General features: G+C 45.9%; 3 protein-coding genes across 3 annotated transcripts; 1 reads left to right on the forward strand and 2 right to left on the reverse strand.

Moving 5' to 3' along the window:
* Positions 1 to 2,455: 2,455 nt before the first annotated feature.
* adamts13 (ADAM metallopeptidase with thrombospondin type 1 motif, 13) lies at positions 2,456 to 12,159 on the forward strand. The gene is made up of 29 exons (XM_070963774.1): positions 2,456 to 2,533; positions 2,814 to 2,880; positions 2,978 to 3,111; positions 3,356 to 3,439; positions 3,600 to 3,724; positions 3,812 to 3,958; positions 4,458 to 4,592; positions 4,844 to 4,994; positions 5,102 to 5,206; positions 5,294 to 5,445; positions 5,528 to 5,591; positions 5,832 to 5,958; positions 6,040 to 6,188; positions 6,285 to 6,405; positions 6,610 to 6,690; positions 6,759 to 6,940; positions 7,028 to 7,184; positions 7,539 to 7,668; positions 7,753 to 7,932; positions 8,051 to 8,249; positions 8,320 to 8,422; positions 8,507 to 8,636; positions 8,745 to 8,924; positions 8,997 to 9,201; positions 10,342 to 10,621; positions 10,767 to 10,910; positions 10,992 to 11,171; positions 11,462 to 11,637; positions 11,726 to 12,159. The coding sequence occupies exons 1-29, from the start codon at positions 2,456 to 2,458 to the stop codon at positions 11,879 to 11,881; spliced, it is 4,122 nt and encodes a 1,373-aa protein (XP_070819875.1). The 3' UTR covers positions 11,882 to 12,159.
* Positions 12,160 to 12,739: 580 nt separating this feature from the next.
* LOC139332360 (carnitine O-acetyltransferase) lies at positions 12,740 to 17,796 on the reverse strand. Its single transcript, XM_070964259.1, has 14 exons — positions 17,630 to 17,796; positions 16,224 to 16,493; positions 15,990 to 16,108; positions 15,415 to 15,468; positions 15,162 to 15,327; positions 14,890 to 15,064; positions 14,601 to 14,779; positions 14,419 to 14,519; positions 14,217 to 14,336; positions 14,013 to 14,135; positions 13,798 to 13,933; positions 13,660 to 13,722; positions 13,438 to 13,575; positions 12,740 to 13,319 (listed from the first exon to the last, which is right to left on the reverse strand). The coding sequence occupies exons 1-14, from the start codon at positions 17,654 to 17,656 to the stop codon at positions 13,104 to 13,106; spliced, it is 1,887 nt and encodes a 628-aa protein (XP_070820360.1). The 5' UTR covers positions 17,657 to 17,796; the 3' UTR covers positions 12,740 to 13,103.
* A 614-nt stretch (positions 17,797 to 18,410) lies between these two features.
* Positions 18,411 to 19,968, reverse strand: LOC139332636 (immediate early response gene 5-like protein). The gene has a single exon (XM_070964688.1). It carries the CDS (start codon positions 19,487 to 19,489, stop codon positions 18,611 to 18,613), a length of 879 nt encoding a protein of 292 aa, XP_070820789.1. The 5' UTR covers positions 19,490 to 19,968; the 3' UTR covers positions 18,411 to 18,610.
* Positions 19,969 to 27,978: the final 8,010 nt, after the last annotated feature.

Raw genomic sequence — 27,978 nt, forward strand, 5'->3', positions numbered from 1 at the left:
CCTTTGCAGAGCATCACACACTGACAGTCCTCTCCCCTGAAAAAGACTCGGTGTAATTACTTGCAGATATTTGTCCATTTATCAGACGCCACACTCCATGATGACTAAATCATCATCAGTGCATGCAGGGGCATCATTAAATACCCCTGCAGGGTCTTTGCATCACCATGATTTGCTGACATATGCCAAAACAGCTGGTGACTACTGGAAGGAAACCAGCGCCTGGAAAATATCTGTATATTTTGAAGTGCCACTGAGTGTTAGTGGCGTCAGTATTGCACTACACGCTGGAAAGTCATCATCTCAGGGCTGGCAGTCTCCCATCAACACAATATTTGTCTTAATTAGCAGCAAAAACAGGAGAAAGTGCAAACTCCCTCAGAAGGAGGAACATTTTGTGTGTTTTGTTTTATTCCAGCTCGAAGACAGAGCCGCGCATACATAAACAAAGAGATGCAGAGAGGCAGCAGTGGATTTGAAAAGCGGATGTTATGAGGCCCTTTGCTGCTGGTATTTTTACGTATGGCTGTAACTTTGATTCAACATCTGATCCATCACTCTGGCACTTTTATAAATAGTCACATACCTAACAGAAAGGCAGCTTCAATGAGTCAGACATGACAGATGTGCTGGATTTAACCGAGACCCTGTGGTTACAGTAACAACCGATAACATGAGAGACAAAAAAAGCACGGCCGAGAAGAGGGATTTGATTATTTAAGAGCTCAGTCGGTCACTGTGCTTAGAAAGCAAGACTTCCACACCAGCTGTTTGTTTTCTTTGAAATACAAACGTACAGAGTTTAGGCTATGGGCCATCACGGAGAGGTGAGCAGTTCTAGTTGTTGCACACATGAATCTTTTACAGCAGCGTGGCAGATGGAGGGAATGACAAAGAGCAGCAAATGAAGGAGAATCCTTTTATGTACAAGCCAGAGACACTGAACGCAACACCGAGAGCATCACAGCACAAAGTCTACTTAACCCAAAGGTCGTGACGTGTGACGCTAGGAAGGCTTTGGAGGATATTAATTATAGATTTTGACAGTAAAAAATATTTGCATGGGAAAAAAATGCTAAAAATGTGATTGTATCTGTCTACCAGAGTGAGAGGCTTCGCTGGTTTTCTATGATTAACTTCCTCCTTCTTCACAAACTGCAGCCAAACAACATTTTCCCGAGGCATCATCTGTTGTGTCCACGTGAGCATCCCATATGGCTGGATATATATAATTTAGGATCATAAATATACAATCACTACCCTCCGCTGAACAGGGTTTGAGGATCCAACAACACTTATCGCAGTCTGTCGTGCTCGGTGAAGCCAGCAGGGCGCTGAGGTTTTAATGGAGCGCCGATGCTGCTGTGTGACACCCAGCTGTTGATTCAGACTGACACGGGCAGATATGTGCAGACTAATGGCAGACGGGGATTGAATCCTTGTTTTACAGAGATGAACTATGCCCCCTCAGGAAGGGAGGGGATGGAGAGGAGAAGAAAGAGGAGATGGAAGGTCAGTTTGGAGAGTTAATCTTAAAGAACACGCTCTTATTTCTTGACATTCATGTTATTATTACAGCAGGAGGGAAAAGCTGCATATTAAACATTGAATGAGTCAACAGAGCAACAGCAGTGTGTTAGAAGCAGGGCACAATCTGCAGGGCCCAGTTTATCTTATCATCAAAGGCTTAATGATATATTTGAAATTACTCAAATTATGAAAACAATCACTGCTCTGAGCCGAGAGAAAAGTCGCTCCTCAGGCCCATTTTGAGCAGTAAAGGAGAGTAACTGCAGCCAAAGCCCGGAGGGAAAAGCTTGTCGATTCTCGCTCCTGTGCTGCTGTTTTATTGTTTCCACTGCGAATCTTATTCCTTCTAAATAAGCAATTTAGCAACAGAGAAGGTTTTATGACTGTCATGGACATGAGGGATGTTATTCTGTTGCACTCTTGTGGAGGAGTGAGCGCCTCTGTTTCCTCTCAGCTTCCTTCAGTCATCCACAGGATCACGTCTGCCCTCTAATGGCTGCAAGAGGCAACTGCACGCAGGCTTATTTATGATGGTGAGGATCTGTTGAGTAGTGGTTGCAGCTGTGGAAGGCCTCAGGATAAATATGGGTGTGATCCAAAGGTGGATGTTGGTTCTAAATAAAGCATGCAGCTGCCATCGCTCATTCTCTCACATAATTATGGATCACAATCAGTGATGAAAGGCAAGAATTGACACAAATTAGTCATCGAACACACACAAAAAAAACAACCAATGAGAGCCGTCCTCTTGGTCCCAAAGTTGGGAAAACTAGCGAATGACGTGCGCCGCTCATCAACTTTGTCCCTGCTGTTTACACAAATGTTACTCACAGGCTGTTGGCCGGCTCGGTCCTGCTGAACAGGAGGAGCACATACTGTCCTGGTGTCAAAGCCGAGCAGGGAGACGCACAGGAAGACGGGAAACATGGTTTTTATGGCTGTGCTTGGTCTGCTGTTACTGCGGCCTGGCCTCGCCGCTCTAATGACTTCTCCATTGGAAGAGGTAGGAGGAAAGTTGCGGGTGAACAGGAGCACAGCAGTTAGTGATTCCTCTGCTCAGGACTTCTGCAAAGTACATTGAACTCTTCAACTTTAAACGGCTTATCATCCTGAGAGTCATAACTGGGCTTTTACTGGATTTACAAGGCAACCAGTAGAAAAAACAAACGCTCTGGAAGAGTTTTGGATGTCATTCTGTATTTGGGTCACAGATCTAAATTTAGCTACGCAGGTTCGAAGCTGCTGAACCTAAAAATGGTGTTATTTCTTGTGTCCTCTTGAAGCTTTTTCATCACTCCTCCAGTCACAGAGACACAGCTTCCTCTCCGTCTTCTTCACCTGATGCCTCAGGTACGTCCAACAGCTTGAAGAGTCACTCACTCACAGTGTAAAGATGCATGATATGTACGATAACACACCATCTTACAGTACTTCTCCTCGTTCTCAGCGGGCGGGCGGCCACGTCGGTCGGCTCTGATGCCTGATATCACACATCTGGAGCTGCTGGTGGTCGTAGGGCCTGATGTCCAGCAGGTCCACAAGCAGGACACAGAGCGATACATCCTCACCAACCTCAACATTGTGAGTCTGAGCACAAACGGGCAGTCAAGAGACAGTTTAGTGGACAGCCTAAAAATCAATGCATAGCAGAGGTAGTGGAGCAGACTTTTACAGCACTGCAAGGCTGAAATAAGGAGTAATGCATAAATTTAAAAGCAACATTAGAGGGAAAATGCTCTTCAGATAGACATCAATACTGTAGTCCTATTACACTCTGGACAGCCTGAAACACATTAACCTGACTTCTCCTCTAATCTCCACCCAGGCCTCAGAGCTGCTGAGAGACATGACCCTGGGCGCCAACATGAGGGTGCACCTGGTCCGCATGATCATCCTGTCAGAGCCGGAGGTGAGCGGCTCAACCTGAACGACCACAGCTGAGAGATGTGCCATGTGAAAGTGTGATTTGAGCACTCATTGGCACAAAGCTGTTACACAGAGCGACTCTGAATGTGAGCAGTGTAGTGAAATAACCTCTCTGCTCACTTTGTCTCTGGTTTCTCTTCCAGCCGGAGATCCAGATGTCGACCAACATCACCTCCTCTCTCAGGAGTGTGTGCGACTGGGGCAGGAGGATAAACCCCTCAAACGATACGGACCCCCTGCACGCTGACCTCCTGCTCTACATTACACGGTGTGCTACGTGCAGCTGGCCCTGTCATGAGCTCTTCATATTTTATGAATGAACAAACGCTTCACTGCATGTTTACTTCACAAACAGGTACGACCTGGTGCTGCCCGATGGGAATAAGCAGGTCAGGGGTGTAGCGCAGCTGGGTGGGGCTTGCTCCAGTGAATGGAGCTGTGTGATCACAGAGGACACGGGCTTTGACCTGGGGATCACCATCACCCATGAAATTGGCCACAGGTAAAGCAGAGCCAGACTTTCATCAACAGTGAAGCTATTATCTCCAACATCTGCTTAAAGTTTGCATCTCAGCTCACAAACATTAATCAGTAACACTTGATTTGATCAGGCATGTCATTTCCAGGTAATTTACAAGAGGTTTCCTGGTGAGATCTATGTAATTTGCCGCTAATTATAAAGAAAGTATTCAGTTAATTAACTGCTGCTGTACGTGGGCAAGTCAAGTAAACATGTAAAAATGCACCACGTATTAAAGATGTACGGAGAATAAAGTGTCCACTAATAGAAAAGAATGCTTACTTGTATTGAAATGGAGCTATTTTCCATATAATTAGGCCAAATAATTTGCCTCTTTGCCTCCAGGAAAGTCCTTAGAAATTATTAGGAAATTACAGACCTGTAAAGAGATTTCATCAGATCGATGATATTTTAACATGTTTTATGTTTCCATTCAGCTCAGAGGCGCTCACAAACAACAAATTGTAACTGTAATTTGCAGCTTTGGAATCAACCATGACGGAGTGGGAAACCCCTGCAGCAGGAGCGGGTTCATGATGGCCGCTGACGGAGGCTACAACAGCGTGGACCTGACCTGGTCTCAGTGCAGCAGAGAGCAGCTGCTGGCATTCTTCAGGTGGGCCGACCCGTTCACGGCAGCTGTGCACGACAATGCCTCTCATTCATCACGCAGGCCCGGCGCTGCAGAGGGCTTTTCATCCATAAGTCACATCTTAATGTTTTCACCTCAGGTGGTTTTAACTGAGTGAAATTGAAATTCTCTAAAACCGTCTTATGTCTTAAGTATAGAAAAGCTCCCAGTGTTATAAACTGTAACTGCTGTGGTTTACACATGTGACTGATAGTGGGATGTTTTAATGGTCCCAGTGAAGGCAAAGCTGAATGTGTGAAAGACCTTCCTGCACTGGGGGGCTCCCTACAGGACTGGAAGCCCGGTCTGTATTATGGAGTCGATGACCAGTGCCGGATAGCTTTTGGGAGCTCTGCCAGAGCCTGCTCCTTCACCAACCCTGACCTGGTAAGCCGCCTGTAATAACAGCTTGACACCACCAGGTGGCGTTTCACATCACAACTACACAGTATTACACATTTCCAGTTCATAATGCTGGTTTCTTTTTCCATCAGCCAGCTTGTCGAGCTCTGTCCTGTCACATTAACCTTGATGATGACAGCTCCTGCAAACGCCTGCTGGTTCCACTGCTGGATGGGACAGAGTGTGCACCTAATCAGGTACTGCTCTGTGAACAGTGAGTCATTTTGGTGCAATCCTTTTCCCAGAGTGCCGTATTTAATAAAAGTGCGCCCCCTCCCTCGCAGTGGTGTCTGAAGGGCCGATGTGTGTCCTTGGATGAGCTCAGCTCCTCCGTGGTGGTGCACGGCTCCTGGTCCAGCTGGTCAGACTTCTCCTCCTGCTCACGGACGTGTGGCGGCGGAGTCACTCATCGCACACGGAAATGCAACAACCCAAGGTAGCAAACGTGATGCAGGCGTCAGTCATAGACGGCCCAGAAGCTCCTGTGACGTGCTGTGTTTGTCGTGTGTCATTTTCAGACCTGCTTTTGGAGGGAACGATTGCGAGGGACCGGATATGGAGGCTGAACTTTGTCACCAGCAGGTAAATCCTTCCTGGTAATGTTTGCAGTGGGCCTCAGCATACAGTAAGTCAGCACTATTTACTCAGTCGATCACTCTGCACAGAATCGTCCCACTTTTTAATGAGCTTTTGTTTGTAGTTTGCTGCCGGCGCTTCAATAAAAAGCCTCCAAAAATAAAAGCAATGAAGGGATGACCTCTCAGTCAGCATCACCCGGCCAGAGGAGTGAAAAATAAAGCCTGTTCTTTCATGTTGTTGCAGCCATGTGAGCGCACCCAGCTGGACTTCATGGCAGAGCAGTGCTCCCAAACAGACCTCCACCCGCTCTACCTCCAACCAAACACTGCCTCCTTCTACACCTGGATCCCCGCGGTGGGCTTTGCACAGGGTGGGCCTGAAGAAAACCTTTAGACTTCCACACGTAAAGGGACAAACCTTTATCTCTAACTGTTTCTCTCGTCACCACCAGGGGATGAGCAGTGCAGGTACATGTGCCAGTCAGGTGGAGAAAACTTCATCGTGAGCCGAGGCTCTCAGTTCGTGGATGGGACTCGCTGTGAGTCCGACAGCGCGCCTCCCTTCGGCTCCACAGCTGCTTGTCTGAGAGGGAAATGTCAGGTAGAGATGACAAACGCTCGAGAACAGATGCAATCTTACACTCTTCTCCACACTCAGGTTCACACCTCTTTAACTGTTCCTTTCGTCTCTGATCAGCTGTTTGGCTGCGACGGTGTGTTGCACTCTGGGAAGGTGAAGGATGTGTGTGGGGTGTGTGGTGGAGACGGATCGTCCTGCACTTTGACCTCTGACTCCTACACCGGTGGTCAGGCCAGAGGTAGCAAACAACGTCTCTAACTACCAAACAAATCGCAGCTTGTAACAAGAGAATTTCCCTGGCATGGGTTGAATAACGTCTTATCTTATCTTATCTTATCTTATCTTATCTTATCTTATCTTATCTTATCTTATCTTATCTTATCAGCAGTGGTAGTGACAGACCTGACTGTCAGCAGTTGTAATTCAGTGCTTTGTGTTTCAGAGTACGTCACCTTCCTCTCTCTGCCAGCGAACGCCACACAGGTTCACATCATCAACAGGGCTCCTCTCTTCACTCACATGGGTGAGCGTCACCACTTCACAACAGATTCACGTTTGTGCAGCACAACTCAAACCTGCTTTGTTTTGCAGCTGTGACGGTCAGGGATCGGTACGTCGTGTCTGGGACGGGCAGCATGGCGTTGAATATGATCCACCCCTCTCCACTGGATGATAACCGGCTGGAGTACCGCCTCCAACTGACCCCTGACCTTTTGCCTGAGATGGAGGAGCTGCTGCTGCCCGGGCCGCTGCAGGAGGAGATAAACATACAGGTGAGGAGAAGGAGGGAGACTTTCTTAAACATTTGAAAACATTAAGAGAAAACACTCAAATCCAGTTGGGAACTATTTTCTCTTCAGGTGTATCGCAAATACGGAAAAGAGTACGGAGAGAAAACGAACCCGAACATCAGCTACCAGTTCTATGTCGCCACCAGAAGCAGCGACTTGACAGACATCACACCTAAAGGCAAATGGGCTGTCGTCACGACGCCCTGCTCCGTCTCCTGCGGCTCAGGTCGGTGACTGCTAATCACGAGTCGCACCGAAAAGCACAAGAAGAACTCCCAGCACAACACAGTGTGTTAGATTATTAGAAATCCACACACTGAGGGTACATTTAGTCTTATTTCTTACAAACAGGATCCCACAGAGGCTGAAAGGAGGCGTTTGCGTGCAGCAGTATTGACCTTTTTGACACATACATACAGTATCTGTCTATGAAAAGGACACTGTAGTGCTGAACATGACAAATTCACTCTGTAACTGTTCTGATCTCAGATGTTTTTAGGAGGAAATACCACAAAATGTCCACAGAAACCTGAAAACCACACAAGCAACTTGTAGAATAATGTTATTAACTTCTTTCCAGGTGTACAGAAGCACCTACACATCTGTGTGGACGAAGTCACCAACACCCATTTGGAGGAGCACAACTGTGAAGCAGCTCCTCCACCCACACCGCTCCACACCACCTGTCAGCTCTCCCCCTGTCCCCCCAGGTGAGGTTCACACTCTGCTCTTTCCCTGTGGACTGACATGCACGCGGAGCTCAGCACAAACATGAATAACTTACTGTTTTACAGGTGGGATTCAGGGGCGTTCGGGCCCTGTAGTGCCTCCTGTGGTGGAGGAGAGAGGGTGCGTCCTGTCAGATGTGTTCAGAAACATGGAGCCGACGTGGTGAAGGTTCCAGACTCTGAGTGCCCGTCTGATACGGCTCCAAATACTGTTGAAAGATGTAACCTGCAACACTGTCCTGCCAGGTATAAAGTCACTGCACTGTTGGACATGAGTGCATGGCTCCAATAATGTCCTGTGAGCACAGAATATGAAGACTTCCAGTGTACTTTTATGTGAAAAGTCTTGTATGTGTGCGCACAGATGGCGTGTTTCAGAGCCAGGGGAGTGCTCAGCAGTGTGCGGGCCGGGAGAAGCCAAACGCGTGGTGTCGTGCGTTCGGCCAGAAGAAGGTCAGGATGTTGAAGTGGATCAAAGCTTTTGCTCAAAGCTGATCGAACCACCTGATTCTGTACCCTGTGTGGTCGATGTCTGTCCCATCGGCTGGGAATCTAAGGGAGAGGTAAAGCAGCTAAAATCTCACTCTTACTTCAAAACGTGAAGCACGTCTGAACGCCGTCTTTCTCCAGCAGGAGCAGCCCGTGCTGAAGTCTGGTTTGCTGCCACGATCCAGACAGGCTCCTGTGTACGTCTGGAGTCCTGTCATCAGCCAGTGCTCAAAGACCTGTGGCAATGGTAAGTAAACCAGTTTGCTCACCTTCACTCAGAAGCAGCACCTCCTCATCAGATAAGGTCAACCAAAGCCTGATGCTTATGTAGGAACCCTGCAGGTGTGGTTTTCCTGTGTGGACCACCAGACCAGACTGGGGGTGCCTGACTTCCACTGTGATGCTTCCAGCAAACCTCCTCCTCAGTCTGAGACCTGCAACACATCTCCCTGCCCTCCCACGTGAGACACATGCACGGACCATACAGTATTTATGTAGTATAACGCAGTAAATCTCAGGAAAATAAGGGTTTGAAAATGACAGCTGTAAGGATTCTTTACAACAACCAGGTGGCGCTCTAAGCAAGGAGTCTGCAGTGTAACGTGTGGAGGAGGGGTGGCCAACAGGGTGCTGTACTGTGCTGGAGAGAGAGACGGGGAGGAGGAGGTGGTGGTGGAGGATTCAGAGTGCAGCGACTTCCCCAAACCCACAGCAGTGGTTTCATGCAACACCCACAGCTGCCCTGCAAGGTGAATCCACACAAGCTTCAAGTCAATCTGTGCACAAGCAGAAGTACTTACAACCCACTGCCACTCATCCAGGTGGAAGGTGTCCGGGACATCACCCTGCTCGGTGTCCTGCGATCTGGGTGTAGCTCAGAGGACCGTGTCCTGCGTCCAGTTCGTCCACGGCAAGGAGAGCGTGGTGCCGGAGGAGAGCTGCCGTGCAGCCGTCAAGCCGGCCACCACAGTGCCCTGCCTGGTGCAGGTGTGCACCTTCAGATGGGAGGTGAAACCGTGGAGCCAGGTACATTTCAAACAGACTGAGAGATGAAGAGCAGATTAGATTCAAGATGAAACCATTAGATGATTAATCGTTAAGTCCACTGAAGAAAAAAATCAATAACAATCTATTAATCATTTAAATCATCTTTTAGACCATCACCTGCTTCCAGCTTCTCTGAGTTTTCACTGTAAACTGGAAATCTTAGGTTGGACTTTGATCTCTGGGACATTGTGATAGAAAAGTTTCACCATATTTAGGCATTTTTAAAACAAACAATTGATTCCTCGGGTTCATCAGCAATGAAAATAATCCCCAGAGCTGCAGATATGATAAAGAATTAATAACAGAAGATAAATACAGAGACAAATGAGTGGAAAATGTAAAATATCAGCTATTACACCATCAGTACAAATCACTGTTATCATAAGTGGTGCACTTTATTTCCTCATTTGTGTGACTTATTACTGTTTTTAATTTAAAGTCAAAATCCAGTTTCAGACGACTGCGCTGTGGTTTTGCACGTTTTGGATCTTTTACTTAAGTAACATCCACTTTGCATCACAGACATCACGAGCAGCAAACCTTCTGTTTCTGTTTCTGAAATATAAAAGTGCATTTTTCCACCATTCCAGGCCTCAAGTGGTCTCCGTTCATTAGCGGAGTCTTGAGAGCTGCTCGAGGTGTGTAATCCATCACAGCGAACGAGCCTGCACTTAAACTGCGTTACCATGATAATGTCCACTGATAATGTAACACTGAGGAGAGTAATGCAGGCTTGACGTTCACTGTGATGGATCGCACAGCTCAGGTACCTTTCTAGAGGCTGCCAAGTGATTTTCATATTGTACGGAAATAATAAAAAACACCCACAGACAGAAGCTACGCTCTCAAAAATTGTCAGCAAAAATGGAGATTTCCACAGATTCTTATTACAGAGCTTAACTTGCAGCCACGGCGGTCCTGATTGGTCCTTTAGGCTCACTGTCTCTCTGAGGACATTCTATAATTATTGTTTGATATCTTATCCTGATGTATATTTATGAATGCTAATGTTGCTAACACTGCCAGCTAACAGGATGGTCAACACAGTAAACCAGGCTCCATTTATAACATGAATGTATTAACTGCAGAAGATGGCTGCTGTGTTGTCTCGCTCTGCAGTGTTCAGTACCCTGTGGATACGGGATCCAGTCCAGAGCCGTGTCCTGCATGGGCCCCTCCAAGCCGGAGCCCCTCAGCCCTCTGCTTTGCATGCACATGCCAAAGCCCATCACCATCCAGGGCTGCAACATGGGCAGCTGCAGAGAGGAGGGACCCCTCCCGTCTGCCACTCTGAGCCCCACGGATACACCGCCGCACCACGTGGGCCATCCTCCTCTTCCAACAGAGGCCTCCACCGTCGCACAGACCACCACAGCAAGCCTCCCAACACCTAAACCCAGTCAGTGCACGCAAACACACACACACACACACACACACACACACACACACACACACACACACACACACACTCCAGCTCCTTACCCTTCTCTCCACGAGCTGAAGGCAGATACTGGATTATCATTACAGCGTGTGCTTGTCATCAGGTGCATGTGGACAGCTGCTCCTGGAGGAATCAGGCACGGTGGAGCTGAAGGACGCGACCGGCCGCTGCACGGTGTCCATAGGTCGACCCTTGGATGAAGTCATTCACATAAAAGTGGAATCTGGCTCCCTGAACTGCAGGAAAAGTACGTCTGAGCAGACATAAAGGTCGATATCTCCTGTCATGACTACTAAACGTCTGCTGCTCTGTGCATGTGTTCCTGCAGAGGAGAACGTGGCTTTCTTTGACCGCCTGGCATTTGTGAGGAAGTGCGAGCAGGTAGCAGGAAGTGAGCTGACCACCAGGACCAACGTCCTGCTGGTGCGCCAAAACCTGCTCGCCTCTGGGAACGGGGTGGTGTTCACCTACAGTTCACAGAAGAACACGAAGAAGAGCCACCATCAGGGTGAGAGAGGGCGCTCCTCGGCTGCCTGTTGGAGGAGTGATCTGAGCCTGATGATCTGAGCCTATTGCAACAGAAAGGTTTAAATCTAAAGAGACGTGTGCAACATGAGGAACACCCCCAGTCTAATGCAATCCAACACAAAGGCTCTGAAATATGTAGAGTGAAGCTGAAAGCATTACATTTCCTTGTTGACTGCTGATTCAGTTTCTGAATTTTTGCCATCGCACTACATTGTTTGACTGCGCTGGTGTTCATATTTCCAAAGATTAAATGCACCATCTTTTCCCCAGATTGTGACATTCAGCTGTTTTCTCCAAGTGGCGTCTTTGAGAACCCAACAACGACCAACACCAACCACACCTGTCGAATCCTCATCAACGCGCCTCCCGCAGTGAAGATCAGGATCCAGGCGCTGCACACAGGACTAGTGTTCAACTCCACCAGCTCCCAGTCGACATTCATTATGGTGCTTTTTGACGCTCACTGTTCCAACATGCTGCACGCTCAGTAGGACACAAGTGTAATAAGTGCTTTGTCTCGTGTCTCTCGTTCAGATCCGGGACATGGACGTCTTAAAGACCAACGTGTTTAAAGGCCAGCAGCTGTTTCTGTGGCACTCCTCTGGAAATATGGCCGAGATTGAGTTTCATGGAGACTACCTGCATTCCAAAGGGAGCTTCAGAGCTGAATACTCCTTTATGCACCTCTGATATTAAATATTAACTCCAACCCCGATTTTTAAAAAGTTGGGACGCTGTGTAAACACGAATAAAACAGGATGCTAACTGCTAATCCTCTCTGACATCTACTCAACTGAAAACAGCACAAATATATTTAATGTTTCTCCTCATCACTTCATTGATTTCTGTAAATATCTGCTTATTGTGAATCTGATGCAGCAACACGTTTCACAGACTGAAAGATGTGGAACGCTCCAAAAACACCTGTTTGGATCATTCCACAGGTAAACAGGCGCACTGGTAACAGGTGAGAGGATCATGATCGGGGTATGAAAGGGGCGTCCTGGGAAGGCTCAGCCGATCATGAGCGAGGGTTAGGGTTAGGAGCGAGTTCACCTCTTTGTGAACACATGACTGGTTAAAGGATGTTCCTGCGTGGACTCAGAGACACTTCAACTGCTGTCAGTAAACAGTTTGATTGGAAATGATTGATTCTGGTTTTATTAAAGTTTTACTGGTCTGGAATCTTATTAGCATGCTTACGTTAGCATTTAGCTTAAATTGAGCTAAGGCTGCACTGATGACAGTTAGCGTAGCTGCAGACTCTTCATCTTGCTTTTTGACGCAGCTAAGCTCACTGTTTGTTTTCTAGTAGTTATGTTGGTAGACACAGTTCAGTTGTTTTTATTTCCGTTTTACGGCGCATCCCAACGTTTTTGGAACCGGGGTTGTATTTGAAATTTACGTTTTAAAGTTTAAGTTTATAATACTTGTAATACTAACAGCCATTCAGTTTTCTTCTGTTGAGGAGAGCAGACTTAAATAGGATTTTTGTTGTTTTCATGCCTGTGTGCTAATTATTTTGACCTGAAATAAATAATAAACGAGTCAAAGCATTCAAAATGTTTAAGTCAAGTGAGGACAGCATCGTTCTGACGACTGTAACAGGAACTAGTCAAGTGTAAACAAAGGAAAAAGTATTTATACTAGAATTCTGTTCATTTCAAGTTTATATGTAACACAATATATTAAAATATAATTCCATCGCAGACCTTCACCTCCTCCAAAAGGCAGCGTACTGACAGTCACACATTCTACTTCCCACAACCCTTTGATAACAGGTTTCCCCTCACTTCCAGCACACTCGGTACATTGTGCGTCTATGTCAGCGTGGCGCTCTGCCAGCGACTTCAGTTCCAGCTCCCATCCGGCCCGGTGGGACGCCAACGCCGTGCCAGGCTCCTGTGCGGGATCACTGCTTGGCTGTGGCTGTGTCTTCCAGCAGAGCTCTCATGTCCAACAGAGCGTCCTCTACGGCCTGGGCGAACTTGGCAGCGTTCGTCTCCTCGCAGCTGTTGAAGGCTGTGATGGCGATGTTGATGTGCTCGTCCATGGGATTGTAACACACTCCGTAGCCATCTGGCACCATCGGACCAAAGCACATCACACAGTCTGTCTTGGAGCCAACCTGGACACGGAGACGGGAGGGATGAGGGCAAACGCGCAAACAAACAAACACGACGACAAATAATCATTCGCTCGGTAATAACAGACTGTGTGCTTTCTTAAAAACAAACACTCAGCACCTGGCTGGTGGAGAGATTGTAATGCTGAGCCACGGCATAAGAGGTGTCCATGAATATCTCAGGCATGGAGGTCAGGTCTTCAATACTCAGCAGCTTCAGGCCGAGGAGGTGTCTGTCTATGCCTTGTCCGTGGATTACCTAAAAAAGAAACGCTGCATGTGTCGAACTGAGATTAATGAGACGTGTCAGAAGAGGCTCTATGAATAAAGCGGTCGCACTCACGCTGTACGTGTTGTCCTTATGCGTCTGAATGGTCTTCTGCAGCAGCGCCAGCCTCTCTGCATTCTGTTGGGAACATTTACCGCTCACTCAGACAGCTTACGGGCCTTAAACTCAACATTTATGGTGGTTTGTCAGTACCTGTTTAGCTGGGTCTTGCATCGCCTGCACGAATTTTAAGGAGTCGACAGTCGTTGCCCGGATTCCGTCTGTTCGCCCGTATTTGAACATTCGTAACGACGCGCTCTCGTAGGTACAACAGCACATGTTATACATCCTGGAATTCAAAATTCATTGGAATTCAATTTCGTGTCTACGGCCGGCATTATGTTCGACCACAAAGCGGGATTTCTTACCTGAAGTAGGCAAGCTGAAGAGCCATTTGCACAAAAGCATCTGGACTCATCTTATGCTGCTTCGGTACGTTTTTACCAAAAGCAGAAAACAGAAGCACCTTCACGTCTAAGTCATGCACCATTCTGAAGAAACAGAAAAGAGCCAGTCAGACAAAATCTTCAAGGCCGAGACGAGAAGAATACTCAGGACTGCACGTTACGCACATGTTCATATTTTGTTTGGCTTTCTCAATGTCTCTCTTGACCTCTGGTGTGATGTTAAAGCGCAGTTTCTGGGGCATGGCCAGGGGAACCATGGGAGCGCGAACCATTTCAGTTCTCTGCCTGTTCAGAAAGCATGCAACCGTCAGTTTGAGCTCATCTGAAAACAGGCAAGAAGCTCGTTTAAAAATAGAAAGACGCTCACATGTATTTCACCACGTAGTCGATGAGAAACACGGTGGGCGGACCCTCGGCGGGCGCGTGCTCGTACACCAGTCCACACGTCCCGTCTTCACCCACGATGAACTGAGGATTTACATCACATTCAGATTCTCAACCACCACCAGAGCACCGCTCATTATTCTAAACGCAAACTCTCAAACTGACCTGCAACGTCTTGTCGAACCAGCGGTTGCCGCTGTTCCAGCGAGCTCCTCCGCCGTGCAGCATCTGAGCGGCCACTCGGCTCTGATACAGCTCGTCCGACACGCGAGGCATCGGAGCGTCCAGACACACCATGAAGATACTTTTCTGGATGGCTCGGACCGACTCCTTGTTCGTCTTATCTGAGGAGCAGTAAAATCAAATACTCCTCTAGAATCATCAGCTGAATAAACATAACATAGCAAACATCTGGTTGAGCGGTTCTGCGCAGGCTCTTTAAGCTGTCGCTCACCTTTGATCAGGTTGTTGTAGGCTTTCCCCCACGTGTTGCGGTGCTGTGATGTAAGGATGCCAACAGGCTCCTTGTTAGTCTGCAAAGAGGAGTTCCAGATCTTCTCCAGCTGCATGTACAGCTGGTCGACTGTCAGCGGGGTGCCATCGCTGTTGTACACGTCCAAGACAAAGAACTGGGGGGAGAAGCCAAGTCAGGCTGATTCAGCCACAGATCCAGTATTTCTTTAGCAACTGCATCAGTGGTAATGAGCACAAGAAGAAGAGGAGTACCTGGAAGTTGTGGACCACAGTGATATGGGTGGAAGGCGTTTTCCCGATGGTGTAATTTACAACAGTGTCTCTCTTCGGACCAGGGATGCGACAGGAGGACAGGATCTGGTAATACTGGTCCATACAGAGCGGCTTCCCACTCAGGTACTCCACAGGCAGGGTCTCACTGTGACACAGCGCCACACGTTAGCCATTCGTAAACCAGCTGCAAGTCAAGACAACAAGCTTTGTGCCATAATTGTATGAAACTCACCTGTCAATCATTTTCTTGAAGTCCAGAACTCCTGCAATCAGTTTGGCAGCAAACCTGCACAGAAAACATTGTGTTACTTACAAACATCCTATGGTTTGTTTGCATTAACGCTCTGCAGCGCATATGAGGACAACACAAAGCTTTACACGCAAATGTCCTTCCATATGACCACTGGCACCTACTGCACCCTGCACAGCTCAAACTCTCACACTGGAGTGTGTCTCTGTGGAGCCTCCATGTTCAATGCATACCCCATGGGTCACACAAACAGCTGAGCAATGCTAGGAGCAGCCAAAGGCCTTTAAATAGACAGCATGCGAACGGAGGCCTGCAAAGGTCGGCTGCATGTGGGCTTGTTTATCCTGCACCTCAATGCAATGTAAATCACTTTTGGGAACAACTTTATGAGAGTGCTTATAGTCAGACAATTAACTTTTATAACTGATATTATGGGAATCCAAGACCAGCACACATTAGAGGTTCTGGCTCTTCTTTTTTGGGACTGTACAGACTGTTTAGTAAGATAAACAGCTCTGTGAGTGTGGCCGGTTTTACAGCAGATCCTGGTCTCTCACCTCATCTGTCCTTGACGATCGTGGAAGTGCATGCGAGGCAGGACGACCGCGGGACTGGTGTAGACCGCCACCGGCATACGGCAGTCTAGATAGGCTGACTGCATCCACCATTCTGACAGCTACATGAACGCAGCAGAAGTCAGAGAGCAGGAATCAACATGTTTCTACATACTTCTTCATTACCTGTTTGGATTATAGTGCTCAAGGCACAGTTGCATACGCTCAGATATCTACCCAGTTTTCTGTCTTGCGTGCCCGTCGCTCCAGGCCTTTCTGCAGCCTTTCCCCGACACCACCCGCAAGGAACTCCTCCACCAGTTTCCGGGTGTATTCCAGCTCTTCCTCGCTCACGATGGGCTCCAGAGCAGCCAGGTATCGCTCACATGTCTGCTTCAAGGGCGGCACAGGCAGCTTCGGTAAACCCTCCTGGTGCACCAGAGACCTCTCCGGGATGTGCGTCACTGGTCTGACCAGGCGACAGGGCGTCACCAGGCCGGGCCGCAGCTGCAGGACATGCATGGCTCGATAAGCACAAACTCTCCTCTGCCATCAGATTTTACAAGAAACTGCTCTTTGGTCAAATATTTTAACTGACCACATGGCAACACTGCAGGCTGAGGAGAACCAGGAGATTAACTGTATTTAAAAGCTCACTGATGCTGCCTCACAAATCCAGGTGTCAACATGTTGTCAAAAAATTAATTATATGCAATTGAAGCCTCTAATAGTAAATAACTCAATGCAACTGGCTTCCTGTAAGAACAGGATGTAGTGTCATGAACAAGTCTTCTATATACAAGGTCACATAGTTTACAGTAACATGACTTGATCTGTGAAAACTGACACCAAAACAAGCGAGAGCTTCAAGGGCCGCCAAGCTGTTTGGATCCACCAGAACAGGCTCTGCCAGCTTTTAAATAGAAGGTTGACACAGTTGAAACTTTGGAATGGGAGCTAAAATAAACACTATGAACACAAGAAATATATCTGTGCCCTCGCGGTCAACACTATGAAGCCGTTGTCTGATATAATTACGACAGGTTTGAAAATAACGTCAGCGGAAGTCCAATCAGACTTAACGTGAATGTTTGTAACTTAACAGAAGTCATCTTCATGAACACACCTTTCGTTCTTGTCGAACCTTGACATCACAATCAACAACTTCCGGTTGACCTCTTCAAAATAAAAACGTTGTTGTCGTGTTTTTAGCGTTGTGTCGTTAGCAATACATGCCACAACAGATAATATAAAAAGACGGTTAATGCCGAAGGCGTGCTCTACAGCGAATTAAACTACAACTACAGTGACATTTCCCCACGATGCCGTTTATTTAGCAGTAAGCTAACGTTATGCTATCGGCTAACTTGCGCTAGGCTAACGTGATGCAAGATGTCACAATGGAGGGTTGCCAAAACGCTTTAAATTAACACTTTGCCTCGACGGGTAGCGTGCAAGACATTTTGACAGCCTGTGTGGGTTAAACATGAGTTATATTTGACCCTGATATTGTGTGATTTTTGCTGTCCTGTCCGGCGCCCCACCCCCTTCACTCAGGCTGATGCAGGGTAGCCAAACACCGTATTAGTGCGTTTGTTAACACGCATTTAAAAAACATGCAGACCAAATCACATTAGACTCACCGCAGATCTGACAAAAACACCCAACATCGTGGTCGACGGACGCGCTACAGTATTTGACTGTCCCGGGAATATAGATGGGGAACCCTCGGGCAGTCATGTCTCAAGGACAAGCACACTGTCTATTCTCAGCTGTCCGCCCCCCTCGGACCCACCGAGGAAAGACAACTATGAGCTCTTCTCTAAAAGTCCTGATTTTCCAGATGGGGTTTGGTACGTGCGTTCCCACCGTTACAAAATATTTTGCACAACATCTTTCAGCAGTAATAAGCTGCCTCATTTCAACGCCAGATTTATTTTATTAGAGGAAATAATAGACTCTGCTCATCCTTATGAACCATTAATGAACTGTTATATTTTAGTTTTAGTCATGAAAGAGTCATAAATTACAGATATGATATCCCAGAAGACTGGCAATGGAGAAAAATGCAAGGTCACTACATTGATGCACATCTGTGATTACCCCACTAGCAAGTCTAGCAATATAAATTATCTGGAGCTGGAGTTGTAATTCAAAGCCAATACATCCGTGTTTTAAAATTCTGTTAGTTTTATTGATGAATAAAAGCAGGCCCTGGTATAAATAACACATTTACAGAAGGACATTGTGCGCTGATCTGCTGCATGAGGCTGCACAGATCCTCACTGGCCACATGATGGCGCTCGTCCAACATCTTTCCAGAGAAACAGCGTTAGCTCATGTCTTCAGGAAACCAAAGACAGACTCCAGAACCCGAACGACTCACCGGTAAAATGAGGCTTAAATGAGACGTACACTTGAAAGGTACACTTATTTTATATTGTGTGAAGGAATAATATTAGTCGGCATTAAAGTGTTAATGTGTGAAAGTGGAGCTGAGTGCTCTGTGCAGCCACATTTCATCCACATCTTTCAATAACACAGCAGAGAGAGAAATGCATTCGTCTCATGGTTTATTTGAAAGCAATAAAATAAAACGATACAAAGAAAATCAATCATACAAATCAAAATGCTTCGATTGCTCTGGTCCAGCCGCTGCCTGTTAACAGTGTATGTTTTAAACAAATTGTTTGAGCGGCGAATATTTGCTCAAGGTCCGTCTGCTGCCAACTCACAAACTCAGAGAGTCCACCTGAGCCCAGCACCGAGATCAGGTTGGAGATGTTTGTGCTGTCCAACTGGTCCGAGTCTGAATGTGACTCATCATCAGTCCTCATCCTCTTACACGGCACTGGCCCAAAGTCCGGCAGGTAAAACTCTGGATCAACAATATGATAACTTGTGTCCATCCTTCGCTTTTTGCTGTAGCACTGCGCGCCCTGCGGCTGTTTTGACTGCGCGCAACAGTCTGAGTGGAAGTATCCGTTCGTGACAGTAGTCACCACATGCGTGTCCAGGTCCAGGACAGTCTTTTGGTTGGCCTGTGCGTTCGGGATAGGTAACTCCCAGGAGGATTTGTCTGCACAACTCCAACAGGCTTCCGAAACCATGAGGTCAGAGTCACTTGGTGAAACCATTGCGCAGGCGGATGCGTCTTGGTGCGCCACCTCTGCAGGCTGGCCGACGGGCTGGTGCGCTCCGCAGTGCCAAGTGTCCGACTCAACCCCAGTAAAGTTGCAGTAGAAGTCATCGGCCAACTCCGTTAAGCTCCCCGTCAATTCAAGGTATTCTTGTCTGTCCCGGACTGCAGCTACATCCTCATAGTGCTGCGTCCTCTGCGCCTGCGACAAGTTTTTGCTCATGTAAAACTGCCTGGCGTTTCTCAGGACGTACGTTACCAGTAAGTTCTTGTGGAGCTTGATGCCTCCTCTCTGCGTCCTGGAGCTTTGGATTTTCCTCAAAGAAATGGAAATCAGATTCTGTGCGTCAAATGCACACTCCATCCTCAACCGGGCCACCCGTTCTCTCCTCTCACTCTCTCAAATCGTTTGTTTCCTAACTGGAGAAATATTTATGTCTTTAGCTGAGATTCCTACTCGATTCGTGTAGACTGTGTCCATAGCGCTCCATGTCTTCCCAGTAAGGGCATGGATTTGCAACTCTCATCTTTCCTTGCCACGCCCTCACGTAGACACTGTCCAATGGGAGGGAGGCGGTGCTTCTGTTATACGCAAATCTCACTACGAGCCTCATTCAGGATGCACGTAGGAGCTGGCATGCTGCATTTCACTAAATGTGTTCCGAGCTTTTTAAATCTCAGTGCGGACAAAAAAAATCATCAAAATTATTGTCCGTGTAGAAAAGTGGAGCAGAACAGAGCAGAAGGAGAGGAGTGAAATACGGCAGATTAGAGCAGAGAGTAGGAGGAAGGAACACAGAGTGACACACGAGAGGAGAGCAGGAGGGAAAGTAGGAGAGAGTCACGGAATAAAACTGAGGAAAGAACGGCAGAGAGAGAGAGAGAGAGAGAGAGAGAGAGAGAGAGAGAGAGAGAGAGAGAGAGAGAGAGAGAGCAACAGAAGAGAAGAGAAGAAGAACAGAACGACAGAGAGAGAGAGAGAGAGAGAGAGAGAGAGAGAGAGAGAGAGAGATCAACAGAAGAGAAGAGAAGAAGAACAGAACGACAGAGAGACAGAGAGAGAGAGAGAGAGAGAGAGAGAGAGAGCAACAGAAGAGAAGAGAAGAACAGAACGACAGAGAGAGAGAGAGAGAGAGAGAGAGAGAGAGAGAGAGAGAGAGAGAGCAACAGAAGAGAAGAGAAGAAGAAGAACAGAACGACAGAGAGAGAGAGAGAGAGAGAGCAACAGAAGAGAAGAGAAGAACAGAACGACAGAGAGAGAGAGAGAGAGCGCAACAGAAGAGAAGAGAAGAAGAACAGAACAGAGAAGAAGAACAGAAGGACAGGGAGAGAGAGAGAGAGAGAGAGGGAGAGAGAGAGAGCAACAGAACAGAAGAAGAACAGAACAGAGGAGAAGAAGAATAGAATACAGTGGTTAGTAATTACAATAGAACAGAACAGATTAGAGTAGAAAATCATAGAAAGTAATAGAATAGAACATTTCAGAGAGTAATCAAACAGAATAGACCGTAGTCAGAGTAACAGAACAGAACAGAACATTCTAGAGTATAATAGAATATTTTAGAATAGAACATCCTTGAGAGGAATAGAATAGAATAGAATAGAATAGAATAGAATAGAATAGAATAGAATAGAATAGAACAGAACATTTCAGAGAGTAGTCAAACAGAATACGCCGTAGTAAGAGTAAGTGAACAGAACAGAACAGAACATTCTAGAGTGTAATAGAACATTCTACAATAGAACATCCTTGAGAGCAATAGAACAGAACAGAATAGACTAGAAGAGAATACCCTAGACAGTAATAGACAAGAGTAGAGTAGAATAGAACATCCTAAAGAGTAATCAAATGGAACAGAATAGAACATATTAGAGTGTAATAGAATAGAGTGCAGTACAGAGCAATAGAAGAGAAGAGTATAGAAAAGAGTACAGTAGAGAGTAAGAGAATAGAATGATATATAACAGACTGGAGGGGATTAGAATGATATAGAATAGAACAGAGAATAACACAGAGGAATAGAACAGAACAGAACAGAACAGAACAGAACAGAACAGAACAGAACAGAATAACAGACTTATGGACAGAGCTCCTGTTGTACCAATAAATGTAATTCAAACAGAAACACAACGGACAGAAACTCCGAATAAAATATATCAGCAACACGGTCTTCAAACTAGAACGACTGAGAATCAAGAAAACGAGGGAAAAGGGCAAAGTAAAAAAAAAAAAAAAGTGTTTGGACGAACATTTGAAAAAGTCAACATTTTCCACTTCGGATGACTGTTCCATGAAGCCGGGCCATCGACTGTGAACGCAGCCTCGCTGAGAGCGAGCTGAAGGGGAATACCACCATGTCCTCTGCTCTAACAGCACAAACTACTGCAAACTGCACCAAGTGACACTTCCTCACAATCCAAACGCTCACAGCACAGCACGGCACGGCACGGCACAGCACAGCACAGCACAGCACAGCACAGCACAGCACGGCACAGCACAGCACAGCACAGCACAGCACAGCACAGCACAGCACAGCACAGCACAGCACAGCACAGCACCGGGTGAGACGCCCACAGACGCTCAGACAGACGGTAAATCCTGAACCTGACGGTGATGTCATCAGGACGGCCTCTGATAATAGAAATACTGTCAGTGCACTCAGATCTGTGAGGTAAGAGCTCTTTGTGGAGAGATTATCTGTCATCCGTGCCCCACATCTGTTTGTGTGTACACACGCAGATGGCAGACATCGGAGCGAACACCTGGATATGACTTTGATTTCCTGCCAAACGCGTGAATCAGGAGGACAGCCACAATTACGGTTATCATGCTCTGATAATAGTGTAAACTGGAGTCTAACATACGTGTTCTCTCTGGAATATGGTTTAAACGGCAGAGAGCAGATTGACGCCATGTTTTTCTGCTGCGTATGGCACCGCATCCTGTTTTATGGTGCGCAGTACAGTACAATAGTACACAGTTTGATTTAATCTGAAGTCTCTGTGAGTGTTAAGTAAGGAGGGAAAGTTAAATCTGATGGCGGCTTAATGGAAGTTCTGACATGTTGTTACGCAGAACGCTCATAATATCACCTCGTCCAAGCAGCACTCACACGCAGATCCCTGACCATCAGCACTGCCTGCGTTTGGTCGAGGACACAGTGCAGAAGTATAGAGGAGTACATATGGTATAACAGGTGATATTTAGGGAAAAATATACCTCTGGCCTGCTGTACACATCTGTTTTCTTTGCTCTCAATGCACCTGAACAGGGCAGAGAAGAAGAAGAGTAAAGATGACAAGACGACAATGTGTGTGAGCGGAAAAATATGTGTGTATATGAATAAATATAAAAACAGCACCGATGGGCAGCGACATATGAGAGTCTGTAAGCTGTGAACAAAATAAACACAAAGACAAGAAGCATTCAGAGCACAAAGGGTGAAAGTGCACTGATACAGGTTTGTATGTCATGTGTTCAATGCAGTGTTGCATTATGGGTGGTTAAATGGAAATGTAAGGGAGATTAGAGTGGGGGGGGGGAGAGAAAAGACAAACTAATCTGTGAGAGAAGCAAAGGTCAGAGCAGACGTCAAACAGACCCCAGATCAGCTCTGACGACTCTGCTGGACTGAGCTGCTTAAAGGTAAAAAGTGTATTAACGTGTATTAAAAAGTATTTTATTACTATTGATACTGAGCTGTTGAACTCAGTGCTTAAAAAATAACTGTAGAGAGATCAGTTTGTCATTTTAAGGTTAGATAAAGTTAAAAACTGGCTCTGAAATCATAAATACTGTAAAAATACTAAACATGTTCTGAACAGTTTTAATAACCTGCAGATGTGTACTGTAGAAATTCAGATGAAAGTTTTGGGATATTATGATTATTAATGTCTGAAACAAACGGTCGTGGCTACTCTCTGATGTCTTTAATGGAACCAGATGTTAGCTGATCCGATTCACATAGTGCAGTACAGGTAGTATACTGCAGTATATGTATAGTGTGATTGCTGGAACGCAGTACTGTTGAATCTGAGTAACTGTATGATCACCGACACCAAAGTAAACTGAAAATAAGACTTTTCAGCTTCTAGACAGAAACATACTAATATACACGTTACATGAAATATACACTTGTAGTATAATATACTATGATTTAAATAGTACAGTTAAACTACCAGTGGCCACTTAACCTCCTGCTTGCTGTGTAGTTTTTGTACAGGACGGTGTCGGCTCGTGTAAAATAGGATTTTTGAGGCTCGATTTGTGGAGGTTTTTCATTATATTCTAACGTTTCTCATTTTTTCGCGCTCAGATTAAAGAAAAGGTCATAAAAGCTGTTTAAAGCAGCATCACCTCGAGTTAGAGCCTCAAAACCTCACACAAAAACTAAAGTGTAAAAAGCTAAAACAGGCATTGCTGTAAAGCAGAATTACTTCATACGTGTATTTTTCTGCTCACTGCATACAGCGTTATTAAGGATACAGTACAGTATAGTATAATATACTATACTATATATATAGTATATATATTATATATACTCTAATGTGTAGTATAAATGGTTTTCTGGGTGTTACCATCTGAATTTGTGAATCTTGTAAATCAATAAATGAGCTCGTTTAGGCTCAGTAATGAAGGCTCGCTCTATCGGCTGACAAAGAGAAACTCACAGATGATAAACTCTGAGTTTTAAAAGTGTGGAATATGTACAGTATGTATATGTATGTATATGTATGTGGAGTACAGATTTTAAGACAACAAACTGCTATGTCTTTCACTTGAGCCGAATAAGACTTTCTTGGATTTTGTAAACACATCTGAGGATTTAAAGTTTTATGAGCTGAAATGAACAAAATATTAATGATGGAAGATGCCAAATTAATTTAAACTCCAGCAACTTTGATGTTCTCATATGAACAATTTCTACACTTAAGCTTTGTTTGCAGATGAAAATCCGACCTAACGATTATAAAGTACAGTTACTTTATGTTACTTGTGTTGATAAAGGATTTTAGGTGCAAATGTTTTGCATGAAATCAGAACAGGGGACTCCGTCCTGCCTATGACCAACTTCTTAACTCTAAAGACGTTTGAAGAAGAGAGGTAAAAAAATGTTCTTCCACTACTTTTCTTATCAATAAATCTACAGTTCTTGAGTCGGAGCAGAGAGGAACCGCTGCTAAACAAAGAGAACTGAGCCCATCGAGCGTCCTCTTCAACACAGAGCTGAGATATGCAGCTCCGGAGAAGATGCACACAATTACTGGAGAGGCGGGGTGCTTTATTTACATATGCAATATGCATAAGCAAGGTTACTGTGAGGGTGAAATAACCGCGAGATAGAGGGAGAGGAGGAGGGAGGGCTTTGGTATGAGTGCGAGATGTGTGTGCGTGTACGTGTTTGTGTGCGTGCTGGTGATGGAGAGAGGGTGTGTGTGGGGTAGGGTGGTGGTGGTGGGGGGTGGCAGAAAATTGGTGTTATCAATATTTAACCAACCCTTCCAGCATATTTATGGCAGACAATAGAGCAGACCTGCAACTGTCTCATGTGAGTGGAAGTGTATTTATTACAGGCTGAACAGAGGCTGTAAATAGGATGTTCACTGATACATCGCCGCCACTCGCACCGGCCGTACACGAGTCCAACAGTTGATTCTTACCAAAATAAACTATTAACATATCAGCTAATTGCGCGCCACGGCCCCCGAGTGCATCGCAAATCATTAGGGAGATTTCCACATGTGGCGAGCAGATGTATGTAATTCAATCAGTTTCCTAAGAAAAAAAAAAAAGACGCGAAAGAGCTCTGAAAGAGGGAGAAGAAATAAAATGTCTGGAGCTTTTTTCAGAGCCACGGCCTCTCAGAAAATGTTTCCATGTGTTGTGTCTGAGCACACTGAGAGCAAAGAAGGAAAACATTCTCCCCTCCAAACCACATGCAACAGATTCCTTCTGAAGCCAAATAAATCAACCCTGTGTTTCAGATCATGTGACACTTTCTGTGCTTTGTGTTATTCCCAACATATCCTGTTTCAACTCCCCCCAGCACACACACACACACACACACACACACACACACACACACACACACACACACACACACACACACACACACCCCATTCCAACACTCTCTCATACGCACGCACAGACCCTGCACGCACACACACACACACACATATACACTACACACGCACATTCAGAGTTTCCATTTCCTGTGCGTAAGATCACCTGTACAGACAGAATGGCGTGCTTCAATGCAACATGCTCAGGCAGGAAAACAGGAAAGGGAGTTCAAGGGTGTCCAACATGAAATACTCCGAGTTAGGGGAAACCCAGAGCTCGTGGCAGCGCTCCAGTTTCTGAAGACAGTAAGTAAAGTTTCGCTGGTGCACTTTTTCCTTTCTTTTCTTTGCTTTAGCACTGCCATCATGCGCTCTACTTCTGCTTGTGCAAAAAATGTTCCAGAAGCATTCTGTTCGGTCAAAACGCTCATTTCTGTACAAATTAACGGGATCGTGCGGCACAGGAAGCTTCTGGAAATAATGCTTTGTCTCTGTAAAGGAGCAGTTCAGTGTTTTTGGGTTTCATACAACCCTAATGTCTGCATGCTGCTTTAGCCACCAGGCGCTTAGCTTAGCTTAGCATAAAGACTAGAAACAGCTAGCATAGCTGTGCCAACAGGTAAAAGAAGATTAAGAGTCTGCACACATCACAAGGTCACAAACTACTGTCTGCACTGTTACGCTAAACATTTGTTAATATAATTACATTTGTCCAAATATCTTGTTTTTACTTTTCCTAATGTGTTACATGTTTTCTTACTGTGCAGCAGTAAACACAGTATTTTATTATTCATATCCCTCCATGTGCCATCCAAATACTCAAGGCAATATTATGTCTATGCTCTTTTTGTCTATAATGTTCATATATAGTTGATCCTTTTCATTCTCTGTTTGTTCTTTTTCTCCCTTTTATTCTTTAATGCTGTCTGTAACGTCTTCGTTTCCCAGGCATGGGATCAATAAAGTTACATCTTATAGCTGGATAGCGCTTCTGTGTTGCTGTACTTAGGCACAGCAATGCTTTTTAGCTAAATGCTAATGTGAGCATGCTAAAATGCTAACAGGGACAATGCTAACACACAACCCAGATTCAGAAAGTCGGGCCGCTGTTTAAAACCAATGAAGCAGATGAGGTCAAACGTTAAGTTTATTGTCTTTGTACTGTTGTTGAGTATGTGTTAAAAAGGATTGGCAAATTACCACATTCTGATTTATTTATGTTTTATACAGCATCCTAGCTTTTTTGGGATCAGGGCTTGGCTTAGCTTAGCATGCTAACATTTGCTAATTAGGTTGAGAAATGTGCTTTTTTTGCTTTTGTGCTGCAGGTTAAATAGATACGGGTGTCATGTCCGTCTGGTAACGCTGGAGCCAGCAGCTGGTTAGCTTAGCTTAGCATAAAGACTGTTAGCTCGGTCCAAAGGCAACACGGACGTGCCTCCCAGCACCTCTGACGTTCACTAATTAACACATCTCATCGTTTGTTTGATAGAAAAACCAAACTCTGAACGTGCACTTTGCAGAAAATGTTGAACTTTTCCTTTAAGTGTTCAATATTCTCCTGACATACATACATCCCTCATCTTTTCCCTCGAAAACATCCATAAATTTTCCTTAGCATGTAGCGCAGTACCTTGCAGTTGTGTGTGACATGGCGTGCTGATCAATCGGCCCAGCTCTCTGTGGGCTAACACAGTGTTCCCCTGTGCATCTGACAGCCATCCCCAGCCCATTTACTGTCAAATGGGCTCCGCTCTCTTTGCCTGAGCTCAGATGCAGATTTATGCCAGAGCAATGCCGGTTCTTGCATATTAGATGAAAGCCTTGTTTGCATATACCCGCTCTCCCCCCCCCCCTTCCCTCTCCCCCTCTTCTTTCTCTCTCTTCCTTTTTTCTGAGGCGTCACTTTAATATGTATGCAAATGGGCTGCGCTCCACGGGCAGATATGTGTGGAGTCCTGTCCTGCAGTCAGGAGGTGTAGGAGAGATTGTGTTTGTATTTATGAGGCATGGGCCCTGCCGCTCCTGGGAGAGAAAACGCTGCGAGTAGTGTGGTGGAGGCTCTGCAGTGCAGGCAGAATGCAGATATGCCAATAACAGAGGTCATGGTTGTCACTAATGATAAGAAGAGACAATTAGACAATAGCATAGCTGTAATGTAACCCCCCCACACACCCTCTTACACACAAACACAAACAAACACACAAGCTCTGGCATGAAGCAAGCCGACAGAGCGAGGAGGAGACGCTTCTTCTGGAATGTTCTGTGCGTCGCAGCAGCGCCGCTCGACCGGGACGGGCAGCGCCGGGTGATCGGTGCGGGTAAAGGACCGATCTATTGATCCTGGCGTCCCTCAGGGGGGCGAGGATCACTGTCAGGGGCTGAGGCAGAGGAGACAAGGTCAGGTCACCTATGAGGGAGGCACCTTTGACCCGTTTCATCAGTCTGATGCGTCCCAGACAGGCCTCGAAAGCCGCTGATCAATAACTTCTCCATAACAGCCCAAACAGAAACAAACGGGCGGCGCGGCGGCTCCTCGTCCCGCGTTATCTTTATCTTAGCATTCGTTGTGTAAAATTTCCTGCTACACGTGTGCATCAGAAAATCACAGGAAAGATCTCCTTTCAAATAAAATGAACTCATTTCAGATGTGCGTTGTAAAATAAGAGAAAAACTCAGCGACAGTAACAATGAATGCTGGTATTATGTTCAAGACATAATAATATCTTGGCTTGGTGCCAATCAGTGATCTGCTCACACACTCACACACACACACACACACACACACAC

Source organism: Chaetodon trifascialis, chromosome 6, assembly GCF_039877785.1.
Source record: "Chaetodon trifascialis isolate fChaTrf1 chromosome 6, fChaTrf1.hap1, whole genome shotgun sequence".
NCBI lineage: Eukaryota > Metazoa > Chordata > Actinopteri > Chaetodontiformes > Chaetodontidae > Chaetodon > Chaetodon trifascialis.

Bases quoted from the DNA above. Each gene is read 5' to 3' on its own strand.
- adamts13 (XM_070963774.1), top strand. From the start codon at position 2,456: ATGGTTTTTATGGCTGTGCTTGGTCTGCTGTTACTGCGGCCTGGCCTC. The intron at 4,593-4,843 runs GTGGGCCGACCC...TAATGGTCCCAG, and splicing joins CAGCTGCTGGCATTCTTCAG to TGAAGGCAAAGCTGAATGTG. The intron at 9,202-10,341 runs GTACATTTCAAA...CTCGCTCTGCAG, and splicing joins AGGTGAAACCGTGGAGCCAG to TGTTCAGTACCCTGTGGATA.
- LOC139332360 (XM_070964259.1), bottom strand. From the start codon at position 17,656: ATGTTGGGTGTTTTTGTCAGATCTGCG. The intron at 16,494-17,629 runs GTGAGTCTAATG...CATGTCCTGCAG, and splicing joins GTGTTTTTGTCAGATCTGCG to CTGCGGCCCGGCCTGGTGAC. The intron at 13,320-13,437 runs GTGCTGAGTGTT...CTCCGTGTCCAG, and splicing joins ACAATCTCTCCACCAGCCAG to GTTGGCTCCAAGACAGACTG.
- LOC139332636 (XM_070964688.1), bottom strand. From the start codon at position 19,489: ATGGAGTGTGCATTTGACGCACAGAATCTGATTTCCATTTCTTTGAGG.